Raw genomic sequence first — 13,578 nt, 5'->3', positions numbered from 1 at the left:
GGCGACGTGTAGTAGGTGAAGCAAATCTCCACTGCGGATTACGTTCTTCAATGTCCATCGAGCGGCGTCTTCGGACGCAGTGGTGCCGTCCACGGCGAGAAGAATGTGCCGAGAGTACGTGAAATCTCGAGCCTCAGGAGGATAAAAGCGTGAAAACTGAGCCGAGTTCTCGCCCGGGTTAAAGACCCCGGACGATGGCTGCTTCGCTTTCTCGCCCTCGGCGTGCGTGACTAGTCCCACGCGTCGACGCGAGTTCACAGACAAACGCTTGAGTTTCAGAGCCTGAGCGCGCATCGCGTGGCGTCTGGAGGAGCTCGCTCCCATCACCGAGTTGAGTCGCATCATCGGTCGCAGGGTGGCTGTGGCCATGTCTCTCGCGCGCCACGCTATGCAGAGATGCGCGAACGTCCTCGTCTCGTCATCACAACTGCAAGCCTACTGGTTGGTGACACCTAACAAGTTCCGGAAGAAGTGCACGCCCTGCAGAGCGAAGACGACGTCATCGTACTTCACTTGTAGCTTCAACTTGCGCATGCGATCGTTCCCGGACTTTCCAACCTTGACAAGGGCGTGATCCTCGAGCGCGGTGCACATGTTGTAAAACTCTCCTTGAGACAGTTCCTTGACACCAGCAGTCTTACACACGACGACGTATCTATCGTGAAGGGTACCCGTAGTCGTTTCCACCGTACCCACACTGTGGAATAACTTCGCGGCGGAGCATAACACCAACTGCTGCATCTGTGGCAACGCCCGAATCGAATCCACCACTGGATTACTAAATGTCTTCGAGAGCGCGCGCGCCATGTGAGCAATCTTCACACCGCCCTTAGCCATGTGCGCTTCTTCGGTCGATTTCGTTGCCTCTTGGACACATATATCTATAGCTGTGGCGCACACATTCAGCGCCTTTCGCATGTCTCCCGTCGCTGCCCCGACTTTGCGCGAACACAATTCCAACGCACTGTCTTCGAAAGCGTTGAATGGGAGCACAGCGAGTCGCTGCTTGAGCAATTCCTTTAGTTGGTTGCCGTCATAAGCAGCGAACGTCACGAGCTGAGGCTCGCACCCGCGAGCTCGAAGTCGGGGTAACACACGATCGGTGAGGTTAAGGGCGTTGGAGACGCCTGCAAGCACGCATCTCGACCCCCTGAGCGCCGGTAGCGCAAACAGTTCATACAACACTTCTTGCGCCCTCGTCACCAATTGATCCATCTCATCGAGCAGAATGATGACCATCCCACCCTTCATCTCTGTGACCACCCTTCGCAACGCCATGATTTCCGGTACATCGCTGAATTCAACTGACTCTTTCGCGGGGTCGCGATCAGTTGCAGTGACGTTTTCGTTGAGTTCATCAAGAATCAAGCCAAATATCGCCTTCGGATCGTGAACGGACATGCAGTTCATAAAAACCACGCGCGGACGAGTCTTCCCAGAGATGCCCCACTTCTCCGTCGTTCTTTGGACGTCTTTGAGCGTCAGTGTCTTCCCAGTTCCCGGCAAACCGGCGAGATACATGCTGCCAGGTCTATGATCGCGCAAACATCCCTGAATCAAGTCGATGACTTTGGCGCGTTCTATATCGCGGCACCGAGTCTCTTGAGGCGTCGCGCTCGTATGCATCGCCGCTTTCAGCGTCGACACTGCGTTGGTATCGGTGGGATCAAACGGGGGTCGATCCACTTCCGGGATTGCCGCGGGCTTTGTGCTCGGTAAACACTTGATTTCGGCCTCAGTTCCGGCGATCTGCGGCGCCGCTCCAATCCGCGTGCCTCCTCGCACGATATCGGGAACGGATGTATTCCCTAAGAACTTGGGTACGCGCCCGTCACCCCTCCAATCCGCCTCAGAGATGTTACCAATGAAATCCTCAACGTTCTGATTCTTCGCCTTCATCTTGTCGATAAGCGCTCGCTGTTCCACTCTCTTACGCTCATCCTCTTCTCGCGCAGACCTCGAGCCGTTCGGAAGCTCCTCTAACGTCATTCGCTGGCTACGGCTGGAGGTGTTAAATTTGAACGCCGACGAGCTGTCGTTTATCTTAACGGCCGCCTGAGCGCGCTCCTTCTTCACCATCGCGCGAAGCTCCTCCACGGTTTCGTACAGCGGCTCAAATCCCGTGATATCCATGAACTGCATCGCCAGTCGATCTTCGTCCATATCCTCGTCCACCTCGACGCCAGTGACTTGCACACTCGGAGCCGCGCGCTCGACCAACGCCGTAACCGGCCTAGTAATCAACGCCGCGTGCTTCTCAGCCTCCCTCCGTTCGATCTCTTCGAGCTCCTCCATGCTCGGCCGCGCGCCTTCTCCCCCCTCCTCCTCCTCCTCCTCCTCCCCCGTTCGCACCTCATCGATCGAGTTCATGTGCGACAGATAATGAAACACCTCTCTCATCGACCGCAGCTTGTGCCCGCGCGGCGAAAAGAACTCCTTCCACGCCCCCCCCTTCCCGCTCTTCCGCTCGAACAACTCGACGCGCCATCCATCTCCACGAACGTCCCGTCCCGTCACCGCCGCCACCTGCTGCAAAAACTCCTCAAACGCCGCCTCTTTCGCAGTCTTCTTCGGCGCGCTCGTCTTTTTCATTCGCTTCACCCCTCTCTCGACCGTCTCGACGCGCCGTTTCTCCCCCGACTTCGCTCCCGCGGACTTTATCGCCTTCACCGCGAACGCCCGAACGTCCTTTTGACTACGAAAACGCGTCCCACACGGGGCGTAGAAGTATTTATCTTTGACTCCAGCTGAATCGCCTGATTTTCGAAATCGAATCTCCGCGCGCCATTCCCCGATATCGTAGATGTCCACGCGTTCCTTCGCTCGCACGTACGCGCGAAGATCTCTGATGGCCTCGCGCGCGTCCTGTGTGGTCATTTTTGACGCCCTCGGAGGCGTCGGGGAGTGTGGATGGATTGTTTGAAATTTGAAAAGTGCACCGTGCGCCGTCTCGCGCCGACGCGCGGTGTGAGGCGGTTGGACGTCGCGTTCGGTTCGCCGCGGTGCGATGCGCGCGTGCCGTTCGGTGTGGATTACAATATGTACACGCGCCAGTCGTTTTGGTCGTACATGATCATATTTCTACGCTGCATGATCTCGAGGAATTTGTTCACCTCTTGGGCGTCCTCAAAGCCGTCTTCGCGAGCGCGGTCCACGATCTCGACCACGTCCTCGACCTCGCAGCGCTTCTCGGAGAAGTACTGACCCAAAAATTGACAGAACTTGCTAAACTTAATCCTGATCTCATCCATCTCCTCCGTCGTCGGCGCTGAGCGTGAGGCGCCGGGTTTACTCGCGTTTCGCGTCGGCTCGGTCGCGGGCGTCGCCTTTGGCGCGCGCGCGATTTGCGGAATCTCCTCCTCTTCATCCGCTTCATCCTCTTCGTCTTCGTCCTCATCGCTATCTTCGTCTTCGCTATCGTCGTCGTAAAAGTCATCGTAATTCAATTCATCATCCAGGTTATCCTTGTACTCATCCGTCTCGTCGAAGACGTCTCGCAGGAGCTGCAAATAGGGCACCATCGAGCTCCCGAACACGCCGTCGTCCCTCAGCTCTCGCATCTTCTCCCTGAGCGCCCCGCTCGGGCACGACACGATGCACTTATTGATCGAACCCTTCACCTCGAACCAATCGAGCAACCGCAGACGATGTTTCCCCCACAGACTTCTCAGCTCGCGCTCCGCGTTTGTCTTCCACTCGCGCAGGGTCTCCGGGAGCGCGTCGAGATCAATCTCCCTCGGCGCGCGCTCCCCGTTCGTCGTCCTCGGCTTCTTCGCCGTTGGTTGCACCGACGCGCCCGTGGGCGTCTCTCCCGCCTTGGACGCCGTCAAAGGCGCGTCATCGGCGCCGGAATCGTCCTTGAGAGGGAGATCATCGCGAGCTGTCGAGATTTGATTTTGAACATTCTCGACGCGTTTACGCTCCTCCTGCGACGGTGCGTCCGATGATTGGGGCACGGGGGCGTTCACGTCCACCGTTTGAAGCGCGTCGACGGCGTCGTCGGGCATGGCGATCGATGACGCGCGCGTGAGTGCGGGTGCGGATGTGCATTTTTTGGCTGTTAGGGCGCGCGCGCGGGCGACAAACGGAAAGTCGGCGCGCGACGGCGCGCGGTTTGGTTTGATCACACGCGCGGGCGATTAACCGGTCCATTTCAAGAAAAAGTTGTTCCCCTTGTCATCGACGACGACAAAGGCTGGGAAATTCTCGACCTCGATCTTCCACACAGCCTCCATGCCGAGCTCGGGGAACTCCAAGACGTCAACCTTTTTGATGTTGTTTTGCGCGAGAATCGCGGCGGGACCGCCGATGGATCCGAGGTAGAAACCGCCGTGGGTCTTGCACGCGCGCGTGACAGCACCCGAACGGTTACCCTTGGCGAGCATGACCATCGAGCCGCCGGCGGCTTGGAACTGATCGACGTAAGAGTCCATGCGACCGGCGGTGGTGGGGCCGAAGGAGCCGCTCGCCATGCCCTCGGGCGTCTTGGCGGGACCGGCGTAATACACCGCGTGATCCTTCATGTATTGCGGCAGATCCTCGCCGCGATCGAGTCGCTCTTTGAGCTTGGCGTGCGCGATGTCGCGCGCGACGACGAGCGGGCCGGTGAGCGTGAGCCTCGTCGTGACCTCACACTGGCTGAGCTTTGCCAAAATGTCAGCCATTGGTTGGTTCAAATCAATGTGCACGACTTCGTTCGAGAGCGCGCCCTCCGTGACGTCCGGGAGGTACTTGCTGGGATCCGTTTCGAGTGCTTCGATAAAAACGCCGTCTTTGGTGATCTTACCGAGCGCTTGACGATCGGCAGAGCACGAGACGCCGATGCCAATGGGACACGACGCGCCGTGACGCGGCAGGCGGATCACGCGCACGTCGTGGCAAAAGTATTTCCCACCGAACTGTGCGCCGATTCCCATGTCTTGCGTCATCTTCAAAATCTTCTCCTCCCACTCCAAGTCCCGGAACGCGCGTCCGAGCTCACTCCCAGACGTGTGCAGATTGTCGTAATACCTCGCGCTCGCCATCTTGACCGTCTTCAGGTTTAACTCGGCGCTCAATCCCCCAATGACGACGGCCAGGTGATACGGCGGACACGCGCTCGTTCCAATCGTCTTAATCTTCTCCTCCAAGAAGGACATCAAACTCGCCTCGTTCAGCACCGCCTTGGTCTGCTGATACAGAAACGTCTTGTTCGCGCTCCCGCCGCCCTTTGTCATAAACTGAAAGTGATACTCATCCCCACTGGTCGCGTACAGATCTATCTGCGCCGGCAAATTCGTCCCCGTGTTCTTCTCTTCGAACATCGTCAGCGGCGCCACCTGAGAGTACCGCAGATTCGTCGTCGTATACGTGTCGTACACCCCTCGACTGAGCGCCTCTTCGTCGTCGCCATCCGTCAGCACTCGCCCGCCGCGCTTTCCCATCACGATCGCCGTCCCGGTGTCCTGACACCCCGGCAATACCATCCCAGCCGCGACACACGCGTTCTTCAACAGTTCCAACGCCACGAACCGATCATTCTTCGACGATTCCGCGTCATCCAGTATCTTCCGCAACTGTCGCAGGTGTCCCGGTCGCAACAGGTGCGAGACGTCCCGCGTCGCCCTCGCCGCCAGCGCCCGCAGCGCCGACGCCCGCACCTCCAGGAACGTCTCCCCGCCCGCGCTCTGGACCTCACGCACGCCCTCTCGCGTCACCAATCGCCATTCGACGTCCGTTTTCGCCGTCGTCGTCGCGAAGAGCGGGGCGTGGTGGAATTCCTGCACCGGCGCCTCCGCGCTGGATCCCGCGCCGCGTCGCGCGCCGACGCCCGTCGCGGACGCGAGCGCGCGCGACGCGCTCGCGAACGCGCGCGCGTCCGTCACCCGTCGGAGCATCGCGCGCGCGCGTCTCGAGCGCGCGGAGATGGGACGCGGCGTTCGACGATGGACGATCGGGTCAACGGGACGCGGGGTGCATGGAAAGAAAAAGACGATTCGGATTCACACGGACGCGTCAGCGCGCGACGGGCGCGGACGCGGGACCGGCGAGACGGAACGGCGACGGAAGACGAATTGTGTCGTCGTCCACGGCGGTCGAGCGCGGCGATGGGGGGCGGCGTGGCGTGGTTCGGTGGCGTGGGAGATGAACCGGTTTTTGAGACGATGGTGCGCGGAGAGGAGGTCGGGAGGTTCATGGACGCCGTGGGAGCGCTCGCGGCGGCGGACGTCGCGAAAGCGTTCGCGGAGAGGCGTGTGGTCGATGATGACGCTGTGGTCGAGGATGAGGGGGTGGAGACGGATGGTGGTGAGCGAGACGCGAGCGCGAGAGACGCGAGCGCGCAGACGGAGGACGGAGGGGCGTGCGAGGCGTGCGAACGGCGCGAGAGCGAGCTCGGACGCGCGCGGAGGGAGATACGAGCATTGAGAGTCGTTAACCGAGGTACTGCGGTCGGACGACGGCGCGGGACGGTGCGATGCGTTCGGGCACAGCGGGAGACGGAGGCGCCGGCGGTTCGGTCAACAGCGAGCGCCGACGTCCAAGCGCCGAGACGGACGAGCGAGGCGACTGCGCCCAAGGATACGGTTGTGCACGAGAAAAACTTCAGAGAAGACGAAAAGGCTTTGCGGGCGAAGAGGCGCCACGCGCTTCGAACGGCTGTCATGGCGAAGAGGAGTCGAGCGCGAAGAGCTGCGCGAGAAGCGGCGGAGTCAGCGCGAGCTCGCGAGCGTGAACAACCGCGGCAACAAACGAAAGCGGCGTGGAACGATTCCGTCGATGTCAACGCGGAGCCTCGTAAAAAAACGAACGAGGAGTACTTTGACGCACTTCACAAGCTCGTTGTGGCTCAGGAGAAGGAAAATACGAAGGAGCGATTGAAGCGGTTACAGAAGGAGAGACGGCGTCGACTCGCGCAAGAAGCCACTGCGGCCAAGTTCCGAATCGCCAAGCACGCACCGCCGCGCGTGAAGATTCCTCTAACACCGCGCTCTAGCGTTGACAGTACGTCATCGTTCATTTCTTTTGAGTCAGCAGTCACGGACGCGTGTCATGGCGTCGACGCGCTTGAGCTCAACTCGTGACGTAGCATGTCTCAGGAGCGATCGTGTTTCGCCTTGCTTTCGCGCGCGCGCGGTCGACGTAAATACGTATCAAATTCCATTGCAATGTACAAGGTTCGCTTCGAACCGCCGAAACATGAATCATTTCAGCGTCTCCGTTGCATCACTTATCCTTTTTCGAGTCGCGGCGCACGTACTCCTCTTCTTCGTCTTCATCCTCCAGACCGAGAAGGTTCAAGACGGCGCCCAGAGCGTCGTCGTCCTCCTCCTCATATTCCTGTGCGCGATTGCCGGGCTTCTTCTTCGGCGGAGGCGTATCCTTCTTCGCCTTTGGCGCGCGTCGACTTGCCTGCGTCGACATGCCGCCCGACACCACGTCCGCCCGCTCCCGCTCCTCCTCAGTGATCTCCTCCACTTCTTCGCCTAACTCCTCCTCAGGAGGACCCAAAATCTCCTCTGCGATCGCATCCGTCACCCCTTTAATTTGGCGCGACGCCTCGAGCGCCAGGTACGACATCTGGTTCGATATCCAGTTCCACGTCTCGTCGTTCGAACTGTTCCCGGCTGTTGAGGGCCCCGTGAGCCAATCCCACAGCGAATCCTCCTCTCGAGGCGGCGGCACGTTAGAGTAATAATCCTGCGACCCCATGGACTGATCACCGTAACCACCGTTCCCGTATCCTCTGCGATTACGTCAAAAAAGCCTGTCAGTCACCCCGTGTCACATTTTCGTCCAATACCCGTTCGTGATCAGCGCTCTAGATCGCCCTCTCCCATCGCCCGCGCGCCGTGGATCCGCATTCACAGGATTCCATCGCACGCAACACTTTTTAGCTCGTCCAACAAACCCCTTCATCGCCCGAAACACCCCTCGCGCGCGTCATCACGCCCACGAAACGCCGCTCACGCGAACACCCGGGCCGACGCGTCTCGGCACTAAAACGTACCCGTTCCTCGACGACGGCGACATCCCGATCGCGCCGGGCGCGCGATCGAACCCGCCGACTTGCGTGTGTCCACCTCCACCCCGTCGCGACATCTGTAACAGCTTCTCCACCGAGCTCTCCACGTGTCCGTCTCTCGCCTCGAGCGTCGTTCGCACGACCAGCTCCGGGATGTCCGGGAACATGGACTTCAACGCGACGACGGACTCCTCAAACGAGGCGTTGGCGGACATCGCGCGATGAAGGAACTGTCGCGGACGGCGCGCGTTCGGTCGCGCGGTCGACGCACGCTCGGAACGGCGTCGACGTGTGATGTTCGTTCGCGTCCCGATCGGGGTCACGGTTTTCGCCGAGTGCGCGCATCGAAAGGGGTTCCACATTGAATGGTGGTTTTTCGCCTTTGGGATTTTTCACGCCGGTTTCGATGCCTTTCGAGCGTTCACCGTTCGTTTACAGTGACATGTTTTTGGCGCTCCGGAGCGACGCGTCGCGTCGGAGCGCGACGCCGGTCGCGATGGGGGCGATGCGTCGCGAGGATTTCTTCGCGAGAGCGCTCGTGGCGATATCCACCGCGCGCGCGCTCTTCATCAGCGCGCATTTCAACGCGTTCGACTGCGATGAGAGCTTCAACTACTGGGAGCCCCTACACTTCTTGACCTTTGGTCACGGTTTACAAACGTGGGAACACGGTGATGCGTTCGCGTTGCGGTCGTACGCGTATCTGTTCGCGCACTGGCCGATCGGGGCGATCGTGAGGGCGGTCGCGGGCGTGGACGCGAAGCGCGCGGCGTTCGTGGCGACCAGAGCGGCGCTGGGCGGCGTCGCCGCGTGGTTCGAGGCGGATTTAGTCGACGCGTGCGCGAAGAGGCGACCGCTCGTGGGAGGAGTTTTGATTGTTTTGTTGGCGACGAGCGGAGGGATGGCGGTGGCGTCGACGTCGATGTTGCCGAGCTCGTTTGCGATGACGTGCGTCACCGCGGCGACGGCGGCGACGCTGAGGGGAGAGCACGCGCGTGCGTGCGTCGCGTGCGTCGTCGCGGTGGTGTTCGGTTGGCCGTTCAGTGGGATCGCGGCGGTGCCGTTTGGGTTGTACTCGGTGTACGGGATCGGGGTGTGGCGTACGGCGCGCGTCATTGTCGTCGCCACAACCGCCGCGGCTGTCGTATCGGTGGCGTGCGACACGTACATGTACAACCCGCCGGGGAACTTTAAGGCTGTGAGTTCGGTGGTGAATCTGTTGAGGTACAACGTGGCGAGCGGGAAGAGCGATCTGTACGGCGTCGAGGGGATGCTGTTTTACGCGAAAAATTTGGCGCTCAATTTCCAACTGGCACTCGTCTTTGCCGCGCTCGCTCCATTCGCCGTCGCCATCGCGGTGGCCGCCAAGGCTTGGAGCACGCGAGTTTTGTTAAAGACAAAGAAACAGGACGCAAAAACGGCGCTCGCTGAAGTCGAGACGTACAGGAATTCATGGCGTGTGTTTCTCGCTGTGTGCACGCCATTTCCGTTGGTCACCACCTTCTTCACGATGATTCCGCACAAGGAGGAGCGCTTCCTGTATATGATCTACCCGAGTCTGTGTCTTAGCGCCGCCGTTGCCGTGGCAGCGTTCGGGGAGAGCGCGCTCGCGATTAACAGGCATACTTTTGGCAAGTCTCGATTCAGTGAGCGCCTCATCGTCTTCGGCGTCGTAGCGTCTCTGCTCGCCACCGCGGTGTGCTCCGTCTCGCGCACGATGGCGCTGTTAAAGTACTACGGTGCTCCGGCGAAGATGTACGCCGCGCTGCCGAAACCATCGACGCGCGCCGACGGCGTTGCTTGGCCGGCGTACCTGGCTGAGGAATTCGAGCAAGCGGGCGCCGACGCCACGGTGAACGTGTGCGTCGGTGACGAGTGGTACCGATTCCCGAGCTCGTATCATTTTCCGTCGAATCGATATCGACTTCGTTTCATCAAGGGCGGATTCAACGGCGCGCTACCGATGCCGTTCGATCCCGCGCGCGGCGGCTCAGCGCACACGCCCGAGGGTCTCAACGACGACAACGAGGAACACCCGAACCAATACGTCGATCCGAGCGACTGCCGCTTCCTCGTCGAGGCCAGATTCGATGAATCGAACACGCACTCGCGCTCAAAAGCGTTCGCCTCCGGTGACTGGGTCGACGTAAAGGTCGAAAAGTTCCTCGACGCGACGCGATCGCCGACGCTCACGCGGATCTTCTACCTCCCCGGCCTCTCCGAGCGTCGTAACGCGTACGTCGACTACGCGTTATTAGTCCGCGCGTCAAAACCTGAATACTGAAGACTCATCGCTCGCAAAGTAGATCTCCGACGTCATCACGACCCGCCCTCGCGCGTCCGCGCCCGCGCGCTTCCCAAAAGCGGGCACCCCCTTGCCGGCGCCTCAGATCATGGCGCCGATGCGCGACGATCGACGCGACGCGCGCATCGCCAAACGCGCTCGACGCTCGGACGCCGAGCTCGATCACGATCGACGCGTCCGCGAACGCGCGCGCGCGGCACCGGATCCGTACGAGTCGGCGCTCAACGCCGCCGCGAGAGGTGCACTCAATAGTTCGAACGAATCAGCGCTCGACGCCGTTCGAGCGAGCGTCGAGGGCGACGGCGCGATCCCCGGACCGTGGACGATCGCCGGGGCGGCCGCGCGTGGACACCTCGAGATGATCGAGTACCTGCGAACGCTCGAACCGCCGTGTGAGTGGGACGAAAAGGCGTGCACGGAGGCGGCGGAGAACGCGCGCGCGGAGACGTTGAAGTACCTGGTGACGAACGGGTGTCCGTCGGGGGCGATGACGTGCGCGTTCACGGCGAGGAAGGGCGATCTAGACCTTTTGGCGTGGTTGCGAGAGCGTGGGGTGCCTTGGGACGAGCAGACGACGTCGGGAGCGGCGTACAACGGGCACTTGCACGTTTTGATCTGGGCGCGCGAGCACGGCTGCAATTGGAACTGGCGAACGACGTACGAGGCGGCGTATCACGGATACCTCGGGTGCTTGAAATATGCTCTCGATCGAGACTGTCCTCTGCCGACCGGGGATGATTTGAATAAGCTTATCGAGACGGTGAGGAGGCGCGCGGCTGAAGACGACGACGAAGACGAGCCAAACGAGTTCGCGCAAGTTTTGAAGCTCATCGATCCGACCGATCCGTTGATGAATGATTTGCAAAACATCATGTCGTTCATCGATTCGTACGCGGTTGAGCTCGCACCCGAGGGGGAGTATCTCGACGTGTGTTTGCGAGCCCAAAGAATCTTCACAAAACTGAGCGAGATGAAATCGGGCAAGTTCGAACGCCGAGACCGGCGCGACTTCAATGTAAGGCGTGACTTCTTGAATGAAGTCTTGCAAGTAAGGCGTGACGTCGTGAATGAATTCAGACTTTAGGTGGAAATGAATCTCTAACGATAAAATGTACGCGTGTCGGACGCTTCGGTGTATGTTTGCGCTAATATAAAATTACACATTTGAACATCCAGGTTCGATCACTTTCGCTTTTTCTTTGTCGTCGATTTCTTCTTCTCTCCGATCAGCTGAATATCCGCCGCGAACGCCGCGAAATTGTCAGAGATGAGAGAATCATGACGACGCTCCTCAACCGGCCCGCGATCGATGCGTTCGACGAGGTCGAGATTCAAATCGCCCGTGACGCGCTCGCGAGAGCGCTCGCCGATATGCACGAGACGGCGAAACGTAATCTTCGCCTCACGCTCGAGACGTGCCGTCTCCGTAGACGATTCTGGTCGTGAAAGGAGAAGCGAAACACCCGGCACTGCGCACCCCGGGCGCCCGGCGCGTCCAGCTCTGTGAGAGTACGTATCCGCCGATTTTGGCGCGTCGGCGTGCACCACAAGCTCCACCCCGGGTAAATCTAAACCTCGAGAGGCCACATCCGTGGCCACTAAAACGTCCACCTCTCCCGACCGCAGACTTGCGAGAGTCGCGTCTCGCGCCGGCTGCGGCAGATCACCGTGTAAGGTCGACACGCGTCGAGCGCGTTTCCCTGAGTTGAATTCCTGCGGGCACATTCATGGTCAGTCTCGATTCACATCACGAAAGAGCGAGGGAAAGTTCCTCGCGAATAGAAGAGGCATCGTGTCTCGCTCACGCTCAATGACTCGCTCATTGGTTGTGCACATCGATCGAAGGATCCTCACCCTTCGATCTCGACAGTCTAACATGTGATAAGAGTGGTATCTTCATCGCCATTGAACGTGAGCGAGCAAAAAAGCAAAAAATTGGTCAACGAGAGTTCGTTCCATCAACGGTTATCGATAAGAGTTTTAATCACCGTCTTCTCTCAGGGAATGTAGGTAATGTTAGCAATCATCTGGAACTCGCTTGTAGGAGGAAAATAATCCACTCGGTCCGTCGTCTGTCGTCGCCGCAGTCTTCATCGTCTCGGAGAATTGTAGTCTTTGGTTCGAACATGGAATGAATCCAATCTCATAAATCCCTTAAGTTTTGTTCGTCATCGACGATGAGCGACGCGACGAGACTGTAGACCTGGTTTTGGATCGAAAGAAAAATGTAAACACGCACCGTCGTGAACATATTGGTCAACGTCGCGCGCACGCGCTCCGCCGTCAATTTGGTCTCCGTGAACACGATCGCCTGACCACCAACCTTCCCATCAACACGCTCGATCGCGTAGTGCTCTAACGCCTGTGCGACCGCCATCCCGATCGCATCGTCTCCTGCCTTCGTGGCGAAGCAAAAATGCTCGACGCGTCCGCCGACGTTCGATCCGCCCAAACCTTCGGACACGATCTCGGCATATCCCGGGACGAGCCTGCGATCTAAAAACCTCGACAACGACGATGAGATCGTGGCTGAAAAACACAAAGTCTGACACGCCCCCGGCGGGCGCATCACCGCCTCGATTTCACCCTCAAACCCGCCGTCCAGGAGCCGATCAATTTCATCCAGCACCTGCGTCTCCACCGTCCGCAGATCAATCACCCCGCGCTCGACGAACTCCTTCAACCGCCCCGGCGTTCCCACCACAATCTTCGCTCGCTTCACCTTAATCGCGTCCTCTTGCACCTTGGCCGACGCCCCACCGACGACGACCGCGCACGACTCCGTCCCGCAGCACCGCTCGCACTCCGCCGCCACCTGCGCCGCCAACTCCCTCGTCGGCGTCACGATCATCGCCCGCACCCCGTCCTCGCCTTCCCTCGATTCTTTCTCACACCACAAAGCGTCCGCGATCGGCAGGACGTACGCGAGCGTCTTTCCGCTCCCCGTCGGCGCCCTGCACACGACATCCGTCCGCGCCGCCCGCGCCGCCCGGAGCGTTCGCTCCTGAATCGTCGTCAGCCGCTCGATCGATCGCGCCTGCAGCGACGTCATCACCCTCGGTGGGAGAAAACACGTCAACGCGTCCACGCGCGCGCCCAGATCGTCCATCGTCCGCGTCGTCGCGCCGACGGTCGTCGACGCGTCACCCGCCGCCGGTGTGTCATCGTCGCCCGACATCCCGTCGTCGCCCCTCTCACCGCGCGCGCGCGTCCACGCGGGCGAACTCCGCGCGCGCGCGCGCGTCGCCGCTCGCCCGCGACGCGCCGCGAG

At 60.1% G+C, this 13,578-nt stretch overlaps 9 protein-coding genes across 9 annotated transcripts; 3 read left to right on the top strand and 6 right to left on the bottom strand.

Moving 5' to 3' along the window:
* On the bottom strand, positions 1-369 carry OT_ostta04g01060 (UspA; the record flags this gene model as incomplete). Its single annotated transcript, XM_022984437.1, has 1 exon — positions 1-369. A coding segment is annotated over one exon (369 nt), but the record flags the coding sequence as incomplete, so codon positions are not given.
* A 66-nt stretch (positions 370-435) lies between these two features.
* On the bottom strand, positions 436-2,877 carry OT_ostta04g01050 (Methyl-CpG DNA binding; the record flags this gene model as incomplete). The annotated part of the gene is made up of 1 exon (XM_003078593.1): positions 436-2,877. The coding sequence occupies one exon, from the start codon at positions 2,875-2,877 to the stop codon at positions 436-438; it is 2,442 nt and encodes an 813-aa protein (XP_003078641.1).
* Positions 2,878-3,032: 155 nt separating this feature from the next.
* OT_ostta04g01040 (unnamed product) lies at positions 3,033-4,007 on the bottom strand (the record flags this gene model as incomplete). The annotated part of the gene is made up of 1 exon (XM_022984436.1): positions 3,033-4,007. One exon carries the CDS (start codon positions 4,005-4,007, stop codon positions 3,033-3,035), a length of 975 nt encoding a protein of 324 aa, XP_022838710.1.
* A 132-nt stretch (positions 4,008-4,139) lies between these two features.
* Positions 4,140-5,876, bottom strand: OT_ostta04g01030 (Iron-dependent fumarate hydratase; the record flags this gene model as incomplete). Its single annotated transcript, XM_022984435.1, has 1 exon — positions 4,140-5,876. One exon carries the CDS (start codon positions 5,874-5,876, stop codon positions 4,140-4,142), a length of 1,737 nt encoding a protein of 578 aa, XP_022838709.1.
* A 210-nt stretch (positions 5,877-6,086) lies between these two features.
* Positions 6,087-7,061, top strand: OT_ostta04g01020 (unnamed product; the record flags this gene model as incomplete). The annotated part of the gene is made up of 1 exon (XM_022984434.1): positions 6,087-7,061. The coding sequence occupies one exon, from the start codon at positions 6,087-6,089 to the stop codon at positions 7,059-7,061; it is 975 nt and encodes a 324-aa protein (XP_022838708.1).
* Positions 7,062-7,203: 142 nt separating this feature from the next.
* OT_ostta04g01010 (UBA-like) lies at positions 7,204-8,217 on the bottom strand (the record flags this gene model as incomplete). Its single annotated transcript, XM_022984432.1, has 2 exons — positions 7,204-7,723; positions 7,988-8,217. The coding sequence occupies 2 exons, from the start codon at positions 8,215-8,217 to the stop codon at positions 7,204-7,206; spliced, it is 750 nt and encodes a 249-aa protein (XP_022838707.1).
* A 281-nt stretch (positions 8,218-8,498) lies between these two features.
* On the top strand, positions 8,499-10,286 carry OT_ostta04g01000 (GPI mannosyltransferase; the record flags this gene model as incomplete). The annotated part of the gene is made up of 1 exon (XM_003078589.2): positions 8,499-10,286. One exon carries the CDS (start codon positions 8,499-8,501, stop codon positions 10,284-10,286), a length of 1,788 nt encoding a protein of 595 aa, XP_003078637.2.
* A 109-nt stretch (positions 10,287-10,395) lies between these two features.
* Positions 10,396-11,391, top strand: OT_ostta04g00990 (Ankyrin repeat-containing domain; the record flags this gene model as incomplete). Its single annotated transcript, XM_003078588.1, has 1 exon — positions 10,396-11,391. The coding sequence occupies one exon, from the start codon at positions 10,396-10,398 to the stop codon at positions 11,389-11,391; it is 996 nt and encodes a 331-aa protein (XP_003078636.1).
* A 98-nt stretch (positions 11,392-11,489) lies between these two features.
* Positions 11,490-13,416, bottom strand: OT_ostta04g00970 (P-loop containing nucleoside triphosphate hydrolase; the record flags this gene model as incomplete). The annotated part of the gene is made up of 2 exons (XM_022984431.1): positions 11,490-12,020; positions 12,547-13,416. 2 exons carry the CDS (start codon positions 13,414-13,416, stop codon positions 11,490-11,492), a joined length of 1,401 nt encoding a protein of 466 aa, XP_022838706.1.
* Between the last annotated feature and the right edge of the window lie 162 nt (positions 13,417-13,578).

The sequence above is a fragment of the Ostreococcus tauri genome (assembly GCF_000214015.3).
Source record: "Ostreococcus tauri WGS project CAID00000000 data, contig chromosome 04, whole genome shotgun sequence".
Taxonomy (NCBI): Eukaryota; Viridiplantae; Chlorophyta; class Mamiellophyceae; order Mamiellales; family Bathycoccaceae; genus Ostreococcus; species Ostreococcus tauri.
The sequence above is the reverse complement of the archived record's forward strand: the minus strand, read 5'-3'. Positions and strand labels throughout refer to the sequence as shown.